General features: G+C 40.0%; 2 protein-coding genes across 2 annotated transcripts; both read left to right on the plus strand.

The window, feature by feature from the left end:
* Positions 1-660: 660 nt before the first annotated feature.
* LOC137266163 (uncharacterized) lies at positions 661-2961 on the plus strand. Its single transcript, XM_067801652.1, has 5 exons — positions 661-750; positions 931-1142; positions 1680-1778; positions 2383-2629; positions 2903-2961. Exons 1-5 carry the CDS (start codon positions 723-725, stop codon positions 2959-2961), a joined length of 645 nt encoding a protein of 214 aa, XP_067657753.1. The 5' UTR covers positions 661-722.
* Positions 2962-4983: 2022 nt separating this feature from the next.
* Positions 4984-8559, plus strand: LOC137265465 (uncharacterized). The gene is made up of 4 exons (XM_067800867.1): positions 4984-5212; positions 5851-6092; positions 7455-7553; positions 8097-8559. The coding sequence occupies exons 1-4, from the start codon at positions 5206-5208 to the stop codon at positions 8445-8447; spliced, it is 699 nt and encodes a 232-aa protein (XP_067656968.1). The 5' UTR covers positions 4984-5205; the 3' UTR covers positions 8448-8559.
* The last annotated feature ends 16372 nt before the right edge of the window (positions 8560-24931 follow it).

Below are 24931 nucleotides of genomic sequence, written 5' to 3' on the forward strand. Positions count from 1 at the left end.
CACGTATTTTAATAAAACATATTTAATGACATCAAACAGTTCTTTGTGAAACATGAGAAAACTTTAGTACGCCAGTACATCCATAGGCTTGCCCCATTCATATGGTCGGTCACGATTTCCACGAATGATGCTTTCGTTGAGGGAAGGCGAAGTCCCACGTCAGTATTGTTTTCAAAGGTTCAGTGATCCAAATATTGACACACAAAAATGACCCATGGGCGAGTGTGTATTCACACATCTCCACATGGACTCCAATGATCAACTCTCGGTCTTTACCAAACAGTTACAGGAAGCCAAATGATAGGTCTCCCCATGACGTAAGTGCAATCACCCGAGCAGAACCAGGGAACGTGTCTCGAAAATGTTGGTTTGAAAGCAGTCATGTATGACTAGTTATCATTGTCAGTGGGACGATCCCAAAGAGGATAGAAATATTAAAAATACCCAACAACTAACCTATGAGCGACGTGCTCGTCAGCATCAATGTTGTAATTAACCTGTGGATGTGTCAAACCCCAAAGATCTTTCCAGATATCGGGGTTCTCATACTCTTGCAAAGATTCAAAATGTCCAAGAAATGTACATTTCCAACGAGGTTTGATAATAAAGAATTAGCTGAGAAGGGTATATAATGGGGTAGATGTTCGTGTTGGCACATACACCTGCCACGTTCAGTAGCTGCAACACCGAGTCGCTTGTCAACGTTTTATACACGGGAAGCTATGATGCCATTGACACGTGTTTTAGCCGGTATGTGTATTGTTTCTCATTGTGCTACCCATGTCTGCAAATGCTTATGTTCAGGTGACTATACACTTGATGCGTTCCACTTGGGTACTGTGAAAGATGAACACCCATGTTCCTTCTGCCAGTCATCAGTCTGATAATAGGTGGTCTTCTGTCGCTGACTTCTCTCTTGTCTGTATGTAGTGCTCGTCAGTCAACTGGTTGTAGAGACAGCATCTGGACAACCCTTGGGTCAAGAAGGAATTTGGGTTCAACCCTGCGCTGGAACTACCGAAATATCAGATCGCCCAATACATCGGCCTAGACGCTCGCATCACTTGACAGCGGAACTACTGCTTCTGAAACTGAAGTCGGAGTCCGCAGCGAGTCTTTGCGGTGAACTCAGGAGCAGAATTGTAAGCATTCCATTAGAGTGGCCACATTAATCAGTAGTGTTCTAAGTCTTAAATGCTGAAGGATCTTAAATGCACATTTGGCATTCGTAAAGTTCATAAAGTCGACAGACATCTATAAATTGAAAGAATATAATTAGTAAAACATAGTTTAATGAACAGTTATGTGAAACACATTTATGATAGGCCTGAAGTGACACCTGAAACGTCAACATTAATCAGTGACAAAGGGGACTTTCCGATGTCCCATATGAAAATGGTATTCTTCTTGCGAAGGGATGAATAATGTATTGAAATACATGAGCTAGTGGTAAACATGCCAAACTTGTCTTCACAACTGGTGACGACATGTACACATCATACCTGTCTTGTCTATGTCACTGCTACACTAGTTCTGTACGAGCTTTCAAACACAGTTCCCTCCATCAATCACAGGAATGCTGTGTTCCTTTGAGAATTAGGTTGTAAAGTCCCTAATCTGTCGTTGTATGCTCTCAAAATAGCAGCAGTAATGCGCCATCAGCTTCATTCCTATTTCAGACACGCATCATCCTTCCGTCCACTGCCAATGTGCTCAACACCTACCCTCCACTGACAGGCTTCCCCGACACTCGCACGTCACACAGGGTTGAGAGAAATGTACGTAAACCATTCCGAGATCATTACAAGTCGATACTGTTCAATTGCCGCGGTACATGTGTGTATGAGTTACCACCACCTAGTGATGAACGCAGATGTTCGTATTGTCCAGCCGGTGTCATCCGCCACAGACGGATGCATAGTGTGGAAGTAATGGCTTCACCTGGACATACACTGGAACACACTGCACAGTTCACACCAGAGACATGCTTCTCATTTTTCTCCATGATCATTGGTGGACTAGGGTGGACAGGCACATTTCTGGAACCCCGAGCAAACCATTTATCAACTATTTTGAAATTTATGAAATACAATAACCACTTGAGACCCATACGTGCGGAAATCTACACAGGAATGGCAGTCTCGATTGTGTATCAGTAACATGCAGACAGTTATAGGGGAAACTGATGACACCCCTTTTGTTAGAGAGTTTTACACTCCAAGTACATATTAGATAAAACTACAAAGAATAGTTGAGTTTCACTGGTCTGTTGTAGAGATGACAACGTGTCAGTTGTTCTATAGTCATTGACATGCTAGCACTGGATTTCACCTCCACACATTCCAAGCATTAGTACTGTCATTACATGATCTTCGTTCACAGATGACAAAGCTGCTGTTATGGGATGTGGAGAGATTGACCCAAGTCGGTGTTTTCCTCGAACAGATTCTCACAGAGTATGTTGACTATAATGCTGAGCTGCGCCAACTGGAAACCAAGTATAGGGAAACCAAATGTCAGGTCCACCGTCTACTTGAAATGGTGGGACAGGAAGTGACGCCACAAGTGTCACGTGACATCATGCCTGATCATTTGCGAAATATGTTTGAGTATGTTCATCGCAATCACCGTAACTATTTGATTATTAGGGACATGCATTCTGTGTTTGATTCTATCGCCAGAAGAACAGGCCGGTTTATACTGCATAATTTCATTTAAACCAAGTAGTAAATGAAATAACATGTCTGAGTTCACTATATTTTTGTGAATGAAAATATCTCAGCTTATAAGTTAAAAAATACAACAACAAAACACCGCAGCATTAAAAAATATTACACTTCATCATAGACATCGTATATTTGAAATGACATGTTTAAACATGGCAGGGGTCATGTGTTTGCAGATTCGTTTTCTCTCCTGTCAGTCAGATTACCAGCTGTTGCTGGAATGAATGATGTCTAAACAGACAAGAGCAAATGAAACAATAGATATTTTCAATGTCCTGTTAAAGAAACCCAACTCAATGTTCTTTTACGTGAGATTTTTAAATTTTCATTGAGATTTGTATATTAGACAGTGAAGGGTATTAAGTTCTATTAGAAAGTTCAGTATGACATAGTTTAATTTGTGATGATATGTTTGAACGTAACATACATTTATGAACGGCTACATGAGATCACTTGGCTAGTCGTTACGCCGACATCATCTAACGAGAGCATGGCTAGAGCATGTAATTCAAGTTTTAGGAAGCAACGGAACAGTTTACAGCTGTCACCTGAATATCGCAGGTACTGGTGAACACTGGCCTGATAAATGGTTCCAGTAGGGAAAGTAGCAGGATTATGTGTGAGTGCGTGAGTTAAGTTTTTGGCATTCCATCACCAATGCCACAGCTGGGGACACCAGAAATGGGCTTCACTCATTGTACCCATGTGGGAAATCGGATCCGGGTCTTCGACCTGAAGACCAAACTTTTTAGCAAGTAGGCTAATCCACTGCCCAAATATGCCCATGAACAATAATATTCTACTCATGAAAAGTATGTGAGTCATTACACAAATGCTTGGCGTATCAATTATCATACGTAAGTGTTACATAAATCCCGAATAGGTGAATGTGTGAGATAATTTATTTATTTATTGATACGCGTATTTTATACACTTTTGTATTTATTTGCAGTTATATCTGTGTTTGAATAAAATCTGCCATATGACATTTTGATTATTTTTTTTGTTATTACGTTGATAATTAAAACGTATCGCACGGGTACTCGTATTTTCAAGATATTGTAGGCTATTCAATTTACTAAACAATACGTCATTTGGGTAACTGTTATATTTTCCAGATTTTCTGCCTGTGTGTTTGTTCGTGGTGTCCAGATGCGCTAAGTACACAACATATATGATTGGTAAACATAGGGACCTTTCAATGGGACACTTTGCAACATCGTGCATCGGGTTATGGGTATTACAGCCCGACATCACGTTTGGAAGTTTGCAGTTTTGTTCTTATCATGAACGAACCATACAGGGCAGCTTAAAGTTTGAAATGTCTATCCATTGTTTGGATAGTGCAGGGTATCAATGGTGTCGGGAATTCGGTGTATATAGGGAACACCCGGTGCCGGACATACAGTGCGTTGCATAGGAACAGCTTGTGTAGGGCATACAGTTTGTTGCATAGGAACACCTGGTGTCGCGAATACAGTATATTATAATACACATTCAATGTTTGTAACGGGAACATCTGGTGTCATGAATTCAATTTATTGCAACGGTATCATCCGTTGTCATGAATTCAGTGTATTGTATAGGAGCACCTAGTGTTGAAATTTATTATATTTGTATGAGCACCTGGTGTCGGGAATTCTGTGTAGTGTACACGAAAACCTGGCCCAGTGCGGAGAATTCAGTTTGTTATATAGGGAACACATAGCATCGGGAATTCAATGCATTGTATAGGGAACACCTGGTGTCGGCAATGCAGTGTATTTGAACACATAGCATCGGGAATTCAATGCATTGTATAGGGAACACCTGGTGTCGGCAATGCAGTGTATTTATACAAGGAACACCTTGTGTCAGGGTGTCACAGTTTAGTCTATGGGAACACATAGCCCTGGAAACTCAATGTATTGTATAGGGAACACCTGATGTTGGGAATTCAGTGTGCTCTATAGGAAACACCTGGTGTCCTGAATACAGCATAATAACGGGTTGTGGAAATTAAGTATGTTACAATATGGTAATGAGATTAACATTTCAAAACTGAGCTCAGCATATGAGAAAATTTTAAAGTTGACGTATGGTAAAACATATTTATTGTGATATCGTTTTATTGATGAAAAACGCGACGTGCCGTACTTCCGTCAACAGAGGTCATGTAAGAGGCTGTTACATAGTTACGCCGTACCGGCTGGGACAGGTGACGTACACATAATACGTCCACGGAAGCCTGCACCTTGTAGTCGTCAGCAACATCCGGGTCGTGTGTCCTTGCAGTATAAAGTGAACAGCTTACCGTGGACTGAGTGAAAACAGACTCGCCCGCATTCGAATTCCGTCTGCATGTTACACTGTACAGGGAGATTACACGTTACAGACATCGGGACTCTGCCCGTCTAAATAGGGTCTGTACTGGGAGATTACGCGTTACAGACAGCGAGACTTATGTACCGTCGAGTGATAAGTGAAGAGGATAGCCACAATGAGAGGTAAATGTCACATTTAGTTTATATACTCTGGTTATTGTGGATATCAACTTGAATATCACGTGGGTGTTTTGCAGTCGAAATATTCATACAGGTGGAGTGCTCACATCCATCAGAATGAAATACACCCACAAACTGAAAAAATATAGGTTTCCTGAAAAATCACACGGGATTGTATATGTTGTTGTTTTAACTCATCTTTCACATTATTAATGACTTTATTCTGAAGGACGTGAGTAAGGTTTCTATGTCAGTTGCATTTAGTTACAATTTACAATGTAAACAACCTATCCTCGCTGTCCTGAGTAGAGTCTAGTCTATGATGACGTCGGTGGAGTTGTATGAATTATTTTTATTCTACAGACAGGATGAAGCACCGCTATCAGTCAGTGGTCATTTCTACAGTATCCAGTCAAATCTGTTTTTACAATGCGATCGTTATAGGTTAGCACACGATCCTTAATCAAGGACAGGCCGATACATAGTCAGAACAGGACATTCCCAGGTTTAGAAATTATTGATGTTATATACCAGTCCAATTGGTTTATACATGATGGAAACAAGTGTTCTAAATATGTTGACCCTATGTTGGCATTAATGATTATAATTTAATTATCTCTGTAAACTAGCATTATGAATAGTTTCAGTGTTGGTGTCCTATCACCTGGCGTCTGTGCTGTCCCTGGCTGCAGCGTCCTTGTGGGAACCAAATATAGACTTCTGGACAGCTGGATGTGAAGGTCGCTCCAACGTCACTGACCCCTCAAGCTCTGTGTCTCCAACATCCAAGCGGGAGGACAGAGCGGTGAATGACAGTCTCGTGCTGATCCTCTTCATGTCCCGGACCGCGGCAAGGATTTGTGATGAGCTCAACAACACAATTGTGAGTTAACAACACACCTTGTCAAAATGGAGGGACTCGGGTTTATTAACGGAATATATTGGAAGAAGGTCTGAGGTTCGATCTGCGGCTGTTTCTTACCAGTAGACGTTAGAGGATGGAACGTGTTTCTCTGTCTGACATTAAGAATGTTATCACGTGTATCCGTGTATACATGCAGCAGTGTGTCTGAGATGCTAGCAGTATAAAAGTATCACTACACGCAAGCACACAAACGCGTGCATGCACGTGGCTACGTTAAAGCAGTTCTCTTGAAGGTGACGTTGAGCGCCATTTCACCTCACTTCTCCGACTTGCTGCGAATGGTTTCTCACAGAATGCGTTACTCGTCACAGCAGCCGTAATTAGTGATCTCTTGTGAAAATCACACTTCTGGGGTGCTGGTGCAACTCAGCGTCCCTTGGTAGGCTTGTGGATAGAGCGTTTGCTCGGAACACTGAAACCGGGTTGTATTCCGTACATAAGTAATGAGAAAGAGTAACTTGTCCAGCCATATGACAAGCGTTCAGTATCGTACCTCACACATAAATGTCGCTGCCTGAATGTCTGAGTGACCTATTATTTTCAATGTACCCAGTTTACAAGCGTTTTCTGAGATAATAGTGGATGGTATCAAGAAACAGGAATTTTCCCGTAGAATTCAAAACTATCAAGTATATTTGAATATGCGTGAATATGTTCAGAATGTTATTGGACTTCAAAGTGAGAGTTGAAGAGGAAAGACATGTATGTCCCAGTGGCACCAAGGGGGTCTAAGATCTTCAGTAAGATAAATACATTGTTCACTGGTCCCTCGGGGTCCCGGGTTGATCTACCCTTCGGGCTCAGGGAACAAAAATAAACATCTAGGGCACGTCACCCCATGCCCCCTTGTCTTTCAATATTTCAATACCACCATGAGCAAGAGTATAACTTTGACCATCTTAATATGCCTGATGATGCTCATCTATATGATGCTGACGCAACATGTCATATTCGGGATAACACTATCTTAGTAAAGTACAAATTCTAGTTCTTTTTTGTTGGGTTGATTCCCATCCGGGACTCGAACCCGCACCCTCAGAGTCAGGCACCTAATCGCCAGCACACAAAGTCGACTTTCATTTTTTGTGGAAGTCGCGATGGCTGAGCAAGCTGTGTGCTGGCGATTAGGTGCCTGACTCTGAGGGTGTGGGTTCGAATCCCAGATGGGACTCAACCCCCCAAAAGTACTGGAATTTGTACTTTACTAAGAAAGTGTTATCCCAAATATGACATATGTTGCATTTGACCACTTTCTAAATGGCATCGTGTAATCATATATGATGCTGATTTTTCTTTTCTTTTCTTTTCTTTTACCCCTAGGTTGTAGAACTTAACAAGACGGACATACAAGTAAACCTACCTGGAGAATCTCAGCTTGAGACACTTCTTCAAGGAGGAACACCTGACCAAACTCAACAGGTACTTCACAGAATATCTCTAATAACAAAATATCTACGGCTGTGCGTTCATGTGCCGGGATGCGGTATGACAAGGCATTGGCTGATTGCCCGATAGTATGGATCGTTGCTCAGTCGGATGTACGTGGTTCCAGGTTTAGTAGTGTCGTGAAATATTGTCGCACTGACAGGACCTCACAAAGCCACTATAAGTAAGTGGACTACGTCTATAACAAACTGGTTTCTGTCCCTGTCAGTTGGATCACGACCCATGGTTGCAACGAATTAGACTTAGTGGTCCCTTTGTGTTCGTTGTAGCCATCGGGATCGGGTGGACAGGCTCGCTGACTAGGTTGACACATGTCATCGGTTCCCAGCTGTGCAGATCGATGCTCATGTTGTTGATCACTGGATTGTCTGGTCCAGACTCGATTATTTACAGACCGCCGCCATATAGCTGGAATATGGCTGAATGCGGCGTAAAACTAAACTCACTCACTTGTAACCGTTGTGTATTAAGTATCGATGACCATGAGACATACTTAATAATATCGTTCGTTTCCAGGTACAAGACGTGTTGAGAAAAGCAGTCTCTAGGATGTCAGCGATAGGGCTTTTCCTTGAACTTGCTCGGAACGACACCATGGACTACTCGGGCAAAATTACCGAACTTGAGAGGAAGATAATGGAGATTGTGTGTCAGATGTATCAGCTGATGAAGGACATCAACGCGGAAGTGACGTCACATGTGACACGTGACCTTGTAACCTCCGAATTCCGAGTTGGTCTTGACATGTCAGGCCGACACAAACGAAACCTTCTGATTACAAAAGGTGCGAAAGCGATGCTTTGTAAGTTTGTGGACAGACTTCGGGATCTCACACAGATGCAGAAGTTACCTCCCCTGAAGAACTGAAGATCTCATGTGCCATGTACTTATTTGTTGATTTGTTGATATATATGTTTATAAATGTGATCTATTTTTTTATTTAATGTCAGTGTATTTTGTGATTAAAATATCCAGTGGCGTTTTCTAGTTCTTTGGTCAATCTGCTGGCTGTCATGAGCAACCCAAACAGAATCTCTCTCTCTCTCTCTTTCTCTCTCTCTCTCTCTCTCTCTCTCTCTCTCTCTGTCTGTCTGTGTGTGTGTGTGTAAACCTTTGAATAATTGAATAATTTGGGGTAAAACAGTAGGAACAAAGCATCACACATAGTGACACAGACATTCAGACAGACAGACGACTCTCTCTCTCTCTTCTCTCTCTTTCTCTCTCTCTCTCTCTCTCTGTCTCTCTCTCTCTCTCTCTCACACACACACACACACACACACACACACAGACACAAATGCTCATACCCACATTCCTCCTCCTCGCGCCGCACCGGTAAAGCCCACATGGAAATAAGGTTGGAAAATGAAAACCGTCCCTTTATTATTTTATTATCACCATAGGGATTTCATTGAAATGTGAACACGTCATAATATGCATCACGTTTTATCGTATATATTTGTAAAGATGTCCGGGTATAATATCAGTCGTATGAGCAATAAATATCTCACTTTGAAGCTCCAGTAGTTTCACTGTGAACGCAGTTAGAGAACACTGCGGCGATTTGACAGTGTGTGACATGGGAATTTCAGCAATATTTCCGCATCGTGCCATTAATTATTTTCTTAATACAATAAGAACATCATATATATCTCTAGCAAATGGCATATTGGAAAATCTTCAATGAAGCATATAAATGACAAACTGCTTTAGATTTGCCACAGCTGGATGACCGATGTTCGACTGTGCGCGTCAATAGATCATCAAACAGGGGAAACTGGTAACTTTCCCCTCTCATAAACAACCCTTCCCTGTTGCTGTTGTAGAGTGCGTGACGTCATGTTTTTAACAAGCATTTCATCACCTATTCCGTGAAGCGGACCTTCTTTACTACAGGTGCGCCTAAGATCAGCTGTCTCATAAATCATTCAGATGTATTGTACTGCGGGGACGAGGACTGAGCTCATGGTCAAAGGGAGGCAACTCTGCCTAGCCGTGCATGGAACGAGACGGTATCATTAGAGTTCCTGTAGCACAAGGGCTACAAACATGACGCAACCCTATTGACTGGTTTGTCTGTCAGAATATAATTTCTTGTCTTGCATCACTGTCCCTCAGCTGACCGTTCCTCTGTCGTATCTCTCCTCCAGCAACCAGCACCACAGTAAACTGACAAGACCAACGCTCAGTCATTCCCAACCAAACTGCCCAATTCAGAAGGACAGTGAAGAAAGGCAAAAGCACTCAGTGAACTTGCAGAACTAGTTTGAAGTAAGGTACCCGCTCAAGAACAGGACAGAGCAGAACATTTTATTCTTTCAAAAAACAACCCAAGGTGGTACATAAGAATATAGTGATATACAATTTAACACAAATATACAATCAAGGTGGCGGATACTTGAATAAGTAATTTACGTTCATGGATAATATTAGTTGTATCAACACAAACCACGAGTTTATGAACTCTTTTGTTCTTGTATTGATTCACACATCGAATAAAGAAACAATTAATTTATCAATTAAAAATCCTCAAAGTGCATGTACTCACTAAAGCGTATTTCACTCTGGTGACGCCACATAATGCCTGTTCAAAATCCAGAATTTGACGGAACTATGCATACCACATTTACACTATATGAAAGATTAAATTCAGAAACTTGAAAATATAACGTTCCCTTTCGCGAAAACACCATGGAATCATACAAAACAGAAATGAGTAAACCACTTACTTCCATAATATAGATGGTGCTTGTTTACGCAAAAAGTTCAGAAAAGGCATCTAATCTAAAGTTTCTTGTTTACTAGGACGGTATCCTTTGCTTGTAATATGATTGGCTGCCTAAGGATACGTGCATCATTCTGACCAATCACAGTCCTCATAGCAGACGGAGACAGAAAAGCGTCAACCAATCGTAATCCAATAAAATCGCTTTTTACAACTGCCAATATACTCTTGGCAAGGGTATAGTGATATTGTTGATGTTCAGAGCTTTCGAACGATACCCGCCATAAAACGATGACTTGCATGTTATTGGTACGAAACTTCCAAAACGATAACGAGCCACTGATAATGGGAAACAGATGACCATACATACCATTTGAGAAATCATTTCATAATAATCAAATGCATCTGTTTGACTGGCATTTAAAGAGTTAACATTTCTGCGCCGAGTATTTTTCGCAAAATATATACTGACTGTTTCCGGTTTACAGTATATTTTGGCTTTATCCTTTACCACCCTACTGTTCTACTTGAAAACAGTGGTCATCTTTGCATCAGATATGCAGTCAAAAGAGAAATGAACATTATTCATCAAACCTGACGGAGGAAGTCGTGCAACATTGGGATATCTACAAGCAACACATTAAAAACGAGACATTGGGATAATAATTTTGCATCCATACTCATCTAGAGGAAGTTAAAGAACAATCTGTATACAAGACACTATTATGGATGACAACTTCTTTAATTCTTTTAACACGACGTTTCAAGACTAATTCTTGCCCCTTCGTCAGGTGGATAATGAACATAAGTAACATTGCAGAATATATACAGGTATACATGAAGCCAGAGAGGTAAGATGTATATACAAGCACATAAATGTAATTAGGTATATACAATCACAGAGGAGAGATGAATTAATCAATTAATCTCATCTATCTGTGTACGTTCTATCTATGTATTCATGTATAGCCAATCTACTCGTGTTTGTACATCATCAACCCTCATGTAAACATGCTCATCAATCATGTACATCATCCTTAATCCCCTATCATGTGTTATGTAACATCATCCATTCATGCGCAATGTATCACCGTTGGCTTCCATCCTTATGACAAATCACGTTGTGTTCTCATATAAAGAAGTTGATATCCATAAAAATCTTCATTCTTATCTATTTCACTTCTAAATGCCCTTCAAAGACTCCCTACACAGCGGATAGATTGAGAGTGTATGAGTCCTTGTTGACACACCAGTCAGAGGGTGGAGACTATTATAAGACATTGAAAAACATCCTTATAGCAAATGGAAGAGGTGGCAGTGATCAAACCAACCCCAACCCCAGAGGCTACATCTACAAGATAAACTGTGATTGTGACAGCAGCTACATAGGTGAAACCTGCAGACCATTCAACATCAGACTCAAAGAGCCATGTACTGTTAAAACATTCCTCCTTTTCATCTCTCCTCTGTGATTGTACATACCAAGTTACATTTATGTGCTTGTATATACATCTTACCTCTCTGGCTTCATGTATACCTGTATATATTCTGCAATGTTACCTATGTTCATTATCCACCTGACGAAGGGGCAAGAATTAGTCTTGAAACGTCGTGTTAAAAGAATTAAAGAAGTTGTCATCCATAATAGTGTCTTGTATTACCTCACCAACTTCTAAATGCCTTTGAAGAATTTCAACAATCTGTATAGTTGACGCAACGTGCGCTTCAATTTCATCAGCATGTTAAACAATTTTATCATACTAGGCAATGATTCAGAAAGAAATATTCATATGGAACACCTTTACATAATTACTAATTTACGTTAGGGAGAAAAAAAGTGGCATTATCGACAATAGAACCACTAGAAAGAGCACTGCTCTGCTCGCACGGAGAAATTCAAAGGTTGCCAACACGTGTCGTTTGGTGTATTTTGGATTTCCATGTAACGTCATGGCCAAAGTTTTAGGTTAAGCGTAAATTATACAACGTAAATTACCTTTTGTTTATGTGAAGTGATCCTCCAGGTCATGTGATAGTGTTCCTGTGTTGATTCTATTTTAAACTACAGAACGAAATGTTTGAAAGTAGAAAATGTTCCCATGGCACTTTGCAGCGAAGTGTCACTGTCACAGTCTGTTGCTCTCTGACTCTCTGTCTGTTTGTCTGTTCACCTCTACCTCTCTCTCTCTGCCTGTCTGTCTGTCTCTCTCTCTCCCTCTCTCTCTCTCTCTCGCCCTCTAGTTCGATCTCTGTTTCTCCCAGATTTCGAAATAATGTTTTTTTTAAAGAACACAAGGAGTTCACTTATATTACATGTTTAAAGTAAGCTACCACGTGTTGAAATGCAAGTGTTCCCCAAGGCCGGTGACTTTGATGTTACTCTGCTACCGGGTGACATAAGCTGCTGTTTCACCATCAGTTGTCTAACTTGGAAACACTTACAACCACAGCACCCCTATCCCACATCCCACGATTCTATTTTCGACTATTCGAGTACTACAATACATGTGTCCCCACCGTGACGACACATTTCCGCATTCAGCCACAAGCACAACTTCCTTTGAAAGTACAGTTACAAAACATGCCCCAGATAATGGACGCAGGCAGAAAAGTCAAAGCACAGTCACAGACACACGACGACCAATTATGTATTGTTTCAGTATGCGTTACCCCTGGCCCATATTGATTTGCTTTACAATATATACACATACATACATACATACATACATACATACATACATACATACATACATACATACATACATACATACATACATACATACATACATACATACATACATACATACATACATACATATATTAGATTAGTAGATCTCATTTCTCACCTTCACTTGGTTGCATAGTTTTTATTTCGTAACATTTACATGACGGCGCACTTAAAAAGTATGACACTTAACACAATCGGCATTCACATTCATTCATACAAAATTGAATATTAGCTGATATGGACAATATATAATTGAATTATTAGCTTATATAGACAAAACAAAAGTGAACTATTGGTTTGTATGGACATTGTAAAGGCGAACTATTCGCTTGTATGGACATTGTAAAGACGAACTATTCGCTTGTATGGACATTGTAAAGACGAACTATTCGCTTGTATAAGCAATGTAAAAGCGAACTATTTACTCATACGTAAACGTACATGTAAAATGTAAAATTATCTATTGTTTGGAAACTGAACAAAACCATCAATAGAATGGTTAATACAACACATCAAGTGAACAAAAAGGTAAAACATTAAGTTGTCTGCAAAACATTGATGCCGTTTTAGTGTACCTAATCACCCAAGCGATATCATCCCTGTAAACACGTTTTGAATGAAACATCGTGTAACTAAACGATTATTTCACATACGCATTACATAATGCCCATGTGGCCATGTTCAGTGACAGTGACCAAAATGTTGTGGTAGAATGCCCATTACAGACTGCAGGAAGAATTACCGTCATCTTACTAGCATTGGTCTCTACTTCCCTTACTCGTCAATCAACAGCCCTGGAAAAACCCCACATCGTGTATACAATCTCTTACCCCCCACCCCTCTGCGCAATCCCCCCAACTTGCAACTAGCCCCATAACATCAGCAACATCAATCCTATGAACAACATCACTACTGAGATTCAAGTCAAAGGTTTCAGTGTTTATAGTGTCCTTGAGACTTGTGATACCGGCCAGTAGATAACATAGATATGTTTTGATAAGTCGGATGAGTCGGAGACTGGCGTGCTGAACTTTACAGGTTGGGATTAACAGTGTCCCTATCTTCTCCTGTTCAATCTGCTCCAAGACGGCGATATACTCCAGAATGTACATGATTGGCAGCGTTTCCATGCTCCCCAGTTCCTCCTGAATACAAAAGGGAAATCACAAGTACTATTTATGGGGAACGGGCAGGTTTAGAAACTTTGGTCCTACGTAATATTGCATGACAGTTTGATCGATCATAGTGAAGTAAAAACAGCATTATAATTGCTCAGGTCAGGGGCAAGCAGTGTCTGGTTACACTTGGTCACTCGCAACAATAAAATGATTGTCTCTCCAGTCCAAAACCTGTCTGAAGCCACTGGAAATGTAAGAACAGAATACATGGCTATTTCTTGGTAGTGCATTTTGCATTGAAAATGTATGCGATCCTAAAAATATATTTCCAGTTTCATAAAAACAAACAAACCGGATCCTCTTACATTTTAGAAACAATACAAAGGCAAAAAAATGGTGACACGACATCGCTTCCGGACGAACTATTACGTTTTGATTTTTTTCGAAATGCTAAACGGAAAACCAGGAAATGTTGTTTTTTACATTAATTTCATTAACGTTAATGTAGATAACAATACACTGAGAAATGGTACCAGAACAAGTGAAGAAATGCTTGTCTCAATGAATCACCCGTTCGCATGCACCCTTTTTAATCACCATGTAAAAAATGCACCCCCGTGTAAATGTGTCATGCGAACACAAGGTGCAAATTTCATATTGTCTGAAGGTCATGTTAATGTACATTTACACATCTGCAAATTTGCATGGTCAGTATTTGTGCCATGAGAGCGTCAAAGAAATAATACAAGTACAGGTATGTATTTTCAAGTTACCTTGTATGTCTTTCACAAACAAGTAACATTTTGCTTCATTTTTTCCCATATATAACCACTAAGTGTATCCTAGGTGTATTTAACAATATATATATACTTTTTGGGTTGAGCCCCATCCGAGATTCGAACCCACTCAGCCACCGCGACTTCCACAAATATGGAAGTCAGACAACTGGTAGTCTAGACTGCGTACTTTGTGTACCCCTCTGATAAGTGTAAGTTGCCACGTGTCCCACGGCCGAAAGCTATGATTACACAATGCCATTTTAGGAAGTGGTCAAATAAAACATATGTCATATTTGGGATTTCACTTTCTTCTTCTTTCCTTCAATATGATAATAATGTACAACGTCGCTGAAGTGAAAATACAGTTCATTTCAGATAATTACATTTTCATCAACTTACATATTTTTCCATGTTTAAATTCAATGTTACAGCAAATCATATATTTGTGATATCAAATATAATAATAAATAATAATTAGCACAATGACATTGCGCTAAATCCATATCACACGTTACCGTTAAATTCCCTTTGACAGGGCATGCGTCTCTCCACGACCCATTACCACGCCAGTGTCGAAGTGCGTCAGCCTGTGGATACATAGGTGGGTACCCGTTAGTCAAAACAAACATTACTACGTCATGACATTGTCATGTCAGTCAGTCAGTCAGTCAGTCTTAAACAAGTAATGATCAGATCAACATCGATAATGTCAGACTGAGTTCTAGGCAGCAAGATAATTACAACTGATCAGTTATTTTTCCAGTGAAGGTTCCGACATGTTCGTTTATCTGCCCTCGGTGTTGTCTGTGTTCAAACATTATTTATAATATTAGGAGGGTTGGGGTGTGGTTTCAAACAATTCTGTACAACAGAAAATACTTAAAAAAATAGCTCTGCCCCAGATTTTTTTCTTTCCTTTACAATTGATGTTCACCACTGGAGGCTGATGGCTTGATATATAGCGTGAGACAATAACCACCACTGTGCTGTAAACTCAAACTGGCAGCGAAGAATATAGATTGTATAAATAAATACGTGATGATACCAGGTGTATCCGATTTATAAATATACTAGTACAAATATATTATATGTACGCTTGTACAGGTACTTGTACACACTTGACCCGTGAACATGCGGATAGAATAAGTCTTCAGCACTGCTCGATGCCCATGCTGTTGATCACTGGATTGTCTGATCCAGACTTGATTTACTGAACGGCGCCATACAGCTGAAATATTGCTGATTGCGGAGTAAAACTAAACGCACTCATTTGCTCACTCATTCGTATGTTTAACCAGACAGTTTTTCGTGTTTTATACTTACATTCATACTGAGCCACTCTTGTGTTGTGTCTTTCAAACGTCTTCCATATTTTTGTATTGTTTCATTGGACATTGATCCCGGCAAATGGAGACCACACACGTTATCCTGGAAGTGCGTCACGTTACGCTGATACGTCCCACTGACGTATACTGTCCCTGTACAACAAAATACGACATTCTATTGGCATATATAGAACAATTATGTTCTAAGATAAGAAAAATAATATATAAAGCGACATGCTATTATCACTAGTTTTAACTGGAAGTTATACGACCATGGACATCACGTTGAGACACAAAACATTAACATCAGCGGATCTGGTAAGTGAACCTACAATCAACACATCATGCTTGTATGGGAAACATGTCTTGAAGCAAATTGCAAAGAAGCAAATAAGTCGTTATAATACAACCAAATATTTTTTGTTTAAAAAAAATGTCTTAACTAGCTTAAACTAAGGTCAATATTTCATACTGTGCAAGGCAAATAAATGACCAGGCTACTCTCAATGGATATAAAAATGAATAAGGTGCAAATCTAAATAAAGGTTTAGTTGAACAAATAGCCTTACACAGTAGAAGTAAAAAAAACACCGGTAAATGAAAACGATTCATCGTTTTTGTTCAGAAGTATCTTTTGAAGACGAATGACAGGAGCAGTCGGGCCCTTCATAATTAGACTTCAGCGCATTCTTCTTTATATACACCACGTCGATGCCAAGGGTTTTCCAGCTTCTAAATATTGCTAACGGAACGTCTACTGACTGTCGGACCAATCAACATGAATCAGTTCCAGTGTTTATATTATGTATACATCTACACGCATGGAATTACATGGCTGATCTCGGATTCACATATTTCGAAATCCATTCACTTATACTGCCGGCTTCTTAAATACCCACATTTAAATGACTGTAACAATGATAAAAGATCAACCACTCACTTTGGATATGTAAGAAAACCGAAACACCGATTGCCTTCAACATGTAATCATTAACACATGTATCAAGTGTGCTACATCCGCCCGCTGCTGGTCTGGCCTGGGTACTAAGACCATGAGGGGGGGGGGGGGGGGGGGGGGGGGGGCATGGGGGATGGGGTGTACTTCTGGTGTATCCTGAGGTCATTTCCTTCGCTACATATGAAAATTTATTTCTTATTAGAATAGATATGTGTCTGTACCGTGTTTGCTCACACAAAATTACACATGCTTCACACGGGGACTATATAGAAGTAATATTGGACGTGTGTTTTTCCCCACAATCTTCAAAACTTTCGAAACGCAAAACAGAGAATTGCACTGGATTTTAATTTACGTTTGCCCCTACCCTTTCGATTGTGGAAATGGCGGTGACATTTCACCGATACACGATGTGAATGCAGTGTGAACGTCTGATGCTGGAGCTACTGTCTTTGGTATCCTTGAAAACAACGACTGAGTATTTGTATTTGTTTCCTCAACACACGACTATAACGTGTATTACTGTACACACGAAACACATAAAAGGTGTCGTACATATGAAGTGCCGTCATGCTTCATCACTGTAGGACCACGGTTCAGGCGTAGAGCTGACATGGTATTGCCGCGATATAGTGGTTACACACTCACACATCAGACACTTCCTACGTACATTCAGGATTATGTTCTAAAGAACTGTGGGCGTGTAACACTGGTAACATTTCACTCACAACAAAGAACGTTGACCTATGCTAAGGCTGTCAACATAAACCGACGCCATGTTTAACCTGGAGGATGCTGAGGTGGTCTCAGACGCTAATATATATAGTTGATATATTTCCGCTGTTTGAAAATGTTTGGGATTATATTTGGCTAATGTTGCACCAGTGTCAACTGAGTGATAGCTTTATCTTCAAATGTTATATAATTACGAAACAACCGACACCGTTGTAGTTGGCTTGTTTTCTGTCTCTGACGACGTTGGTAAAACGACTACAGACATACACATTAATACACATCTCCGTTCGTGGAAAAGGTAAAGTCCAACTTACAAAACAGAATGAAACATTTTCTCGTCAGGTCAAATGATCACTGTTTCACCTTATAAATGTTGTCGCTATGTCACATGATCACTGTTTCACCTTATAAATGTTGTCGTCAGATCACATGATCACTGTTTCAACTGTAAATGTCGTTATGTCACATGATCACTGTTTCACCTTATAAATGTTGTCGTCAGATCACATGATCACTGTTTCACCTTATACATGTTGTCGTCAGATCACATGATCACTGTTTCACCTTATACATGTTGTCGCTATGTCACATGATCACTGTTTCACCTTATAAATGTTGTCGTCAGATCACATGATCACTGTTTCACCTTGTATATGTTGTCGTTATGTCACATGATCACTATTTCACCTTATAAATGTTGTCGTCAGATCACATGATCACTGTTTCACCTTGTAAATGGTGTCGTTATGTCACATGATCACTATTTCACCTTATATAATTATGTTGTGAGAAGAAAGCAATAAACAATATACAAAGAAGGAAATATTTTAACATTAGTTTTGTTCAATAAATCTGCTATTTTGTCTCATTCATCAAGTGGATAAATGCACCAGACAAGCCTATCATATCATGCAGCATTCTCCTAACTGCTCGTGTTGTCGTGTGACTTCTGTGACTTTGTTGCTTGTAGCATGCTCCGCGTCCTTTTGACGCAGAACTGTTGTCAGACTAACTCTCGGTACCTGTGCACTGGAGAGGGGGTACCCCGTACTGGAATAGGAGTCAACTGATGATATCAGATACATAGAGAACACTACACGAGGTCTCATCACATACCAATTATAAGTCACGAGTGTCCTCCCTGAGCGCAAACGAGGTCAGATACAATATGAAGGTCACGAGTCTTGTGTGGCTGGTATATACTGAGAGCGAGTACGACATTATGTTTATTACCCACGTCTTACATGCAATAGGTTGACAGAATAGCGCATTTTAGTTATTTTGTTGTATGGTTTCAATCCGAACCCGGTTTCATAAAGAGGTTGTAAAGCATTTTTACTGTAGCACATTATCTGCATAACGTCACAATCTAATGACGTTACAACGTCATTCTGGTCTGTCGCCTTGGTGATCGACGTCACGACACAAGCCAGTTGTCATCTCCCCCTACAGTAGCCTCCTCCGTCTCTTGGTGTGCAGTTGCTTCACTCAGCTAACATCACCGATGGAAACATTGCGTTTGTTTTTCGACGGACATAATGCCTCATTTCGACTCACAAGTGCACAGCGACACGGCAACGATCTCAATGTTTACGTTCCCACAACACATATAAGTAGTAGAATGAATGAATTCACGTATTTGAATGAACAAGTAGTTCCGTCACAACATGACTTAATTGAGAGGACATCTGTTATTTAATCAAATCGTTAGAATCTCAGGTCAAGTCGTTACGGCACAGGTCAACGTTAACGCGATACACTACTCGTGTGACGTACGAAATTAGTATACAGCTACCCATGGGTAACGTGGACAGGGCAACGTGCTGTATAAGGGAAAACAGTGAACTGGGCTTGCAAGGTGTATAAACTATGTTGTCAATATACAACCAGGAACTGGATTTGCAAGGTGTATAAACTATGTTGTCAATATACAACCAGGAACTGGATTTGCAAGGTGTATGAACTGTGTAGGTAATATACAACCAGGAACTGGATTTGCAAGGTGTATGAACTGTGTAGGTAATATACAACCAGGAACTGGATTTGCAAGGTGTATGAACTGTGTAGTTATATACAACCAGGAACTGGATTTGCAAGGTGTATGAACTGTGTAGTTATATACAACCAGGAACTGGATTTGCAAGGTGTATGAACTGTGTAGTTATATACAACCAGGAACTGGATTTGCAAGGTGTATGAACTGTGTAGTTATATACAACCAGGAACTGGATTTGCAAGGTGTATGAACTGTGTAGGTAATATACAACCAGGAACTGGATTTGCAAGGTGTATGAACTGTGTAGTTACATACAACCAGGAACTGGATTTGCAAGGTGTATGAACTGTGCAGTTATATACAACCAGGAACTGGATTTGCAAGGTGTATGAACTGTGTAGTTATATACAACCAGGAACTGGATTTGCAAGGTGTATGAACTGTGTAGTTATATACAACCAGGAACTGGATTTGCAAGGTGTATGAACTGTGTAGTTATATACAACCAGGAACTGGATTTGCAAGGTGTATGAACTGTGTAGTTATATACAACCAGGAACTGGATTTGCAAGGTGTATGAACTGTGTAGTTATATACAACCAGGAACTGGATTTGCAAGGTGTATGAACTGTGTAGTTATATACAACCAGGAACTGGATTTGCAAGGTGTATGAACTGTGTAGTTATATACAACCAGGAACTGGATTTGCAAGGTGTATGAACTGTGCAGTTATATACAACCAGGAACTGGATTTGCAAGGTGTATGAACTGTGTAGTTATATACAACCAGGGACTGGATTTGCAAGGTGTATGAACTGTGTAGTTATATACAACCAGGAACTGGATTTGCAAGGTGTATGAACTGTGTAGTTATATACAACCAGGAACTGGATTTGCAAGGTGTATGAACTGTGTAGTTATATACAACCAGGAACTGGATTTGCAAGGTGTATGAACTGTGTAGTTATATACAACCAGGAACTGGATTTGCAAGGTGTATGAACTGTGTAGTTATATACAACCAGGGACTGGATTTGCAAGGTGTATGAACTGTGTAGTTATATACAACCAGGAACTGGATTTGCAAGGTGTATGAACTGTGTAGTTATATACAACCAGGAACTGGATTTGCAAGGTGTATGAACTGTGTAGTTATATACAACCAGGAACTGGATTTGCAAGGTGTATGAACTGTGCAGTTATATACAACCAGGAACTGGACTTGCAAGGTGTATGAACTGTGTAGTTATATACAACCAGGAACTGGATTTGCAAGGTGTATGAACTGTGTAGTTATATACAACCAGGAACTGGATTTGCAAGGTGTATGAACTGTGTAGTTATATACAACCAGGAACTGGATTTGCAAGGTGTATGAACTGTGTAGGTAATATACAACCAGGAACTGGATTTGCAAGGTGTATGAACTGTGTAGTTATATACAACCAGGAACTGGATTTGCAAGGTGTATGAACTGTGCAGTTATATACAACCAGGAACTGGATTTGCAAGGTGTATGAACTGTGTAGTTATATACAACCAGGAACTGGATTTGCAAGGTGTATGAACTGTGTAGGTAATATACAACCAGGAACTGGATTTGCAAGGTGTATGAACTGTGTAGTTATATACAACCAGGAACTGGATTTGCAAGGTGTATGAACTGTGTAGTTATATACAACCAGGAACTGGATTTGCAAGGTGTATGAACTGTGCAGTTATATACAACCAGGAACTGGATTTGCAAGGTGTATGAACTGTGTAGTTATATACAACCAGGAACTGGATTTGCAAGGTGTATGAACTGTGTAGGTAATATACAACCAGGAACTGGATTTGCAAGGTGTATGAACTGTGTAGTTATATACAACCAGGAACTGGATTTGCAAGGTGTATGAACTGTGCAGGTAATATACAACCAGGAACTGGATTTGCAAGGTGTATGAACTGTGTAGGTAATATACAACCAGGAACTGGATTTGCAAGGTGTATGAACTGTGTAGTTATATACAACCAGGAACTGGATTTGCAAGGTGTATGAACTGTGTAGTTATATACAACCAGGAACTGGATTTGCAAGGTGTATGAACTGTGTAGGTAATATACAACCAGGAACTGGATTTGCAAGGTGTATGAACTGTGTAGTTATATACAACCAGGAACTGGATTTGCAAGGTGTATGAACTGTGTAGTTATATACAACCAGGAACTGGATTTGCAAGGTGTATGAACTGTGTAGTTATATACAACCAGGAACTGGATTTGCAAGGTGTATGAACTGTGTAGTTATATACAACCAGGAACTGGATTTGCAAGGTGTATGAACTGTGTAGTTATATACAACCAGGAACTGGATTTGCAAGGTGTATGAACTGTGTAGTTATATACAACCAGGAACTGGATTTGCAAGGTGTATGAACTGTGTAGTTATATACAACCAGGAACTGGATTTGCAAGGTGTATGAACTGTGTAGTTATATACAACCAGGAACTGGATTTGCAAGGTGTATGAACTGTGAAGTTATATACAACCAGGAACTGGATTTGCAAGGTGTATGAACTGTGTAGGTAATATACAACCAGGAACTGGATTTGCAAGGTGTATGAACTGTGTAGTTATATACAACCAGGGACTGGATTTGCAAGGTGTATGAACTGTGTAGTTATATACAACCAGGAACTGGATTTGCAAGGTGTATGAACTGTGTAGTTATATACAACCAGGAACTGGATTTGCAAGGTGTATGAACTGTGTAGTTATATACAACCAGGAACTGGATTTGCAAGGTGTATGAACTGTGCAGTTATATACAACCAGGAACTGGACTTGCAAGGTGTATGAACTGTGTAGTTATATACAACCAGGAACTGGATTTGCAAGGTGTATGAACTGTGTAGTTATATACAACCAGGAACTGGATTTGCAAGGTGTATGAACTGTGTAGGTAATATACAACCAGGAACTGGATTTGCAAGGTGTATGAACTGTGTAGTTATATACAACCAGGAACTGGATTTGCAAGGTGTATGAACTGTGCAGTTATATACAACCAGGAACTGGATTTGCAAGGTGTATGAACTGTGCAGTTATATACAACCAGGAACTGGATTTGCAAGGTGTATGAACTGTGTAGGTAATATACAACCAGGAACTGGATTTGCAAGGTGTATGAACTGTGTAGTTATATACAACCAGGAACTGGATTTGCAAGGTGTATGAACTGTGTAGTTATATACAACCAGGAACTGGATTTGCAAGGTGTATGAACTGTGCAGTTATATACAACCAGGAACTGGATTTGCAAGGTGTATGAACTGTGTAGTTATATACAACCAGGAACTGGATTTGCAAGGTGTATGAACTGTGTAGGTAATATACAACCAGGAACTGGATTTGCAAGGTGTATGAACTGTGTAGTTATATACAACCAGGAACTGGATTTGCAAGGTGTATGAACTGTGCAGGTAATATACAACCAGGAACTGGATTTGCAAGGTGTATGAACTGTGTAGGTAATATACAACCAGGAACTGGATTTGCAAGGTGTATGAACTGTGTAGTTATATACAACCAGGAACTGGATTTGCAAGGTGTATGAACTGTGTAGTTATATACAACCAGGAACTGGATTTGCAAGGTGTATGAACTGTGTAGGTAATATACAACCAGGAACTGGATTTGCAAGGTGTATGAACTGTGTAGTTATATACAACCAGGAACTGGATTTGCAAGGTGTATGAACTGTGCAGTTATATACAACCAGGAACTGGATTTGCAAGGTGTATGAACTGTGCAGTTATATACAACCAGGAACTGGATTTGCAAGGTGTATGAACTGTGTAGGTAATATACAACCAGGAACTGGATTTGCAAGGTGTATGAACTGTGTAGTTATATACAACCAGGAACTGGATTTGCAAGGTGTATGAACTGTGTAGTTATATACAACCAGGAACTGGATTTGCAAGGTGTATGAACTGTGCAGTTATATACAACCAGGAACTGGATTTGCAAGGTGTATGAACTGTGTAGTTATATACAACCAGGAACTGGATTTGCAAGGTGTATGAACTGTGTAGGTAATATACAACCAGGAACTGGATTTGCAAGGTGTATGAACTGTGTAGTTATATACAACCAGGAACTGGATTTGCAAGGTGTATGAACTGTGCAGGTAATATACAACCAGGAACTGGATTTGCAAGGTGTATGAACTGTGTAGGTAATATACAACCAGGAACTGGATTTGCAAGGTGTATGAACTGTGTAGTTATATACAACCAGGAACTGGATTTGCAAGGTGTATGAACTGTGTAGTTATATACAACCAGGAACTGGATTTGCAAGGTGTATGAACTGTGTAGGTAATATACAACCAGGAACTGGATTTGCAAGGTGTATGAACTGTGTAGTTATATACAACCAGGAACTGGATTTGCAAGGTGTATGAACTGTGTAGTTATATACAACCAGGAACTGGATTTGCAAGGTGTATGAACTGTGTAGTTATATACAACCAGGAACTGGATTTGCAAGGTGTATGAACTGTGTAGTTATATACAACCAGGAACTGGATTTGCAAGGTGTATGAACTGTGTAGGTAATATACAACCAGGAACTGGATTTGCAAGGTGTATGAACTGTGTAGTTATATACAACCAGGAACTGGATTTGCAAGGTGTATGAACTGTGCAGTTATATACAACCAGGAACTGGATTTGCAAGGTGTATGAACTGTGTAGTTATATACAACCAGGAACTGGATTTGCAAGGTGTATGAACTGTGTAGGTAATATACAACCAGGAACTGGATTTGCAAGGTGTATGAACTGTGTAGTTATATACAACCAGGAACTGGATTTGCAAGGTGTATGAACTGTGCAGTTATATACAACCAGGAACTGGATTTGCAAGGTGTATGAACTGTGTAGTTATATACAACCAGGAACTGGATTTGCAAGGTGTATGAACTGTGTAGTTATATA

Source organism: Haliotis asinina, chromosome 15, assembly GCF_037392515.1.
Source record: "Haliotis asinina isolate JCU_RB_2024 chromosome 15, JCU_Hal_asi_v2, whole genome shotgun sequence".
NCBI classification, from domain to species: domain Eukaryota; kingdom Metazoa; phylum Mollusca; class Gastropoda; order Lepetellida; family Haliotidae; genus Haliotis; species Haliotis asinina.

Excerpts from the sequence above, each read along its gene's own strand:
- LOC137266163 (XM_067801652.1), top strand. The coding sequence starts at position 723 with ATGATGCCATTGACACGTGTTTTAGCCG. Across the intron at positions 751-930 it reads ATTGACACGTGTTTTAGCCG|TGCTCGTCAGTCAACTGGTT; the intron begins GTATGTGTATTG and ends GTCTGTATGTAG. Across the intron at positions 1,143-1,679 it reads GTGAACTCAGGAGCAGAATT|ACACGCATCATCCTTCCGTC; the intron begins GTAAGCATTCCA and ends TTCCTATTTCAG.
- LOC137265465 (XM_067800867.1), top strand. Across the intron at positions 6,093-7,454 it reads ATGAGCTCAACAACACAATT|GTTGTAGAACTTAACAAGAC; the intron begins GTGAGTTAACAA and ends TTTTACCCCTAG. Across the intron at positions 7,554-8,096 it reads CACCTGACCAAACTCAACAG|GTACAAGACGTGTTGAGAAA; the intron begins GTACTTCACAGA and ends GTTCGTTTCCAG.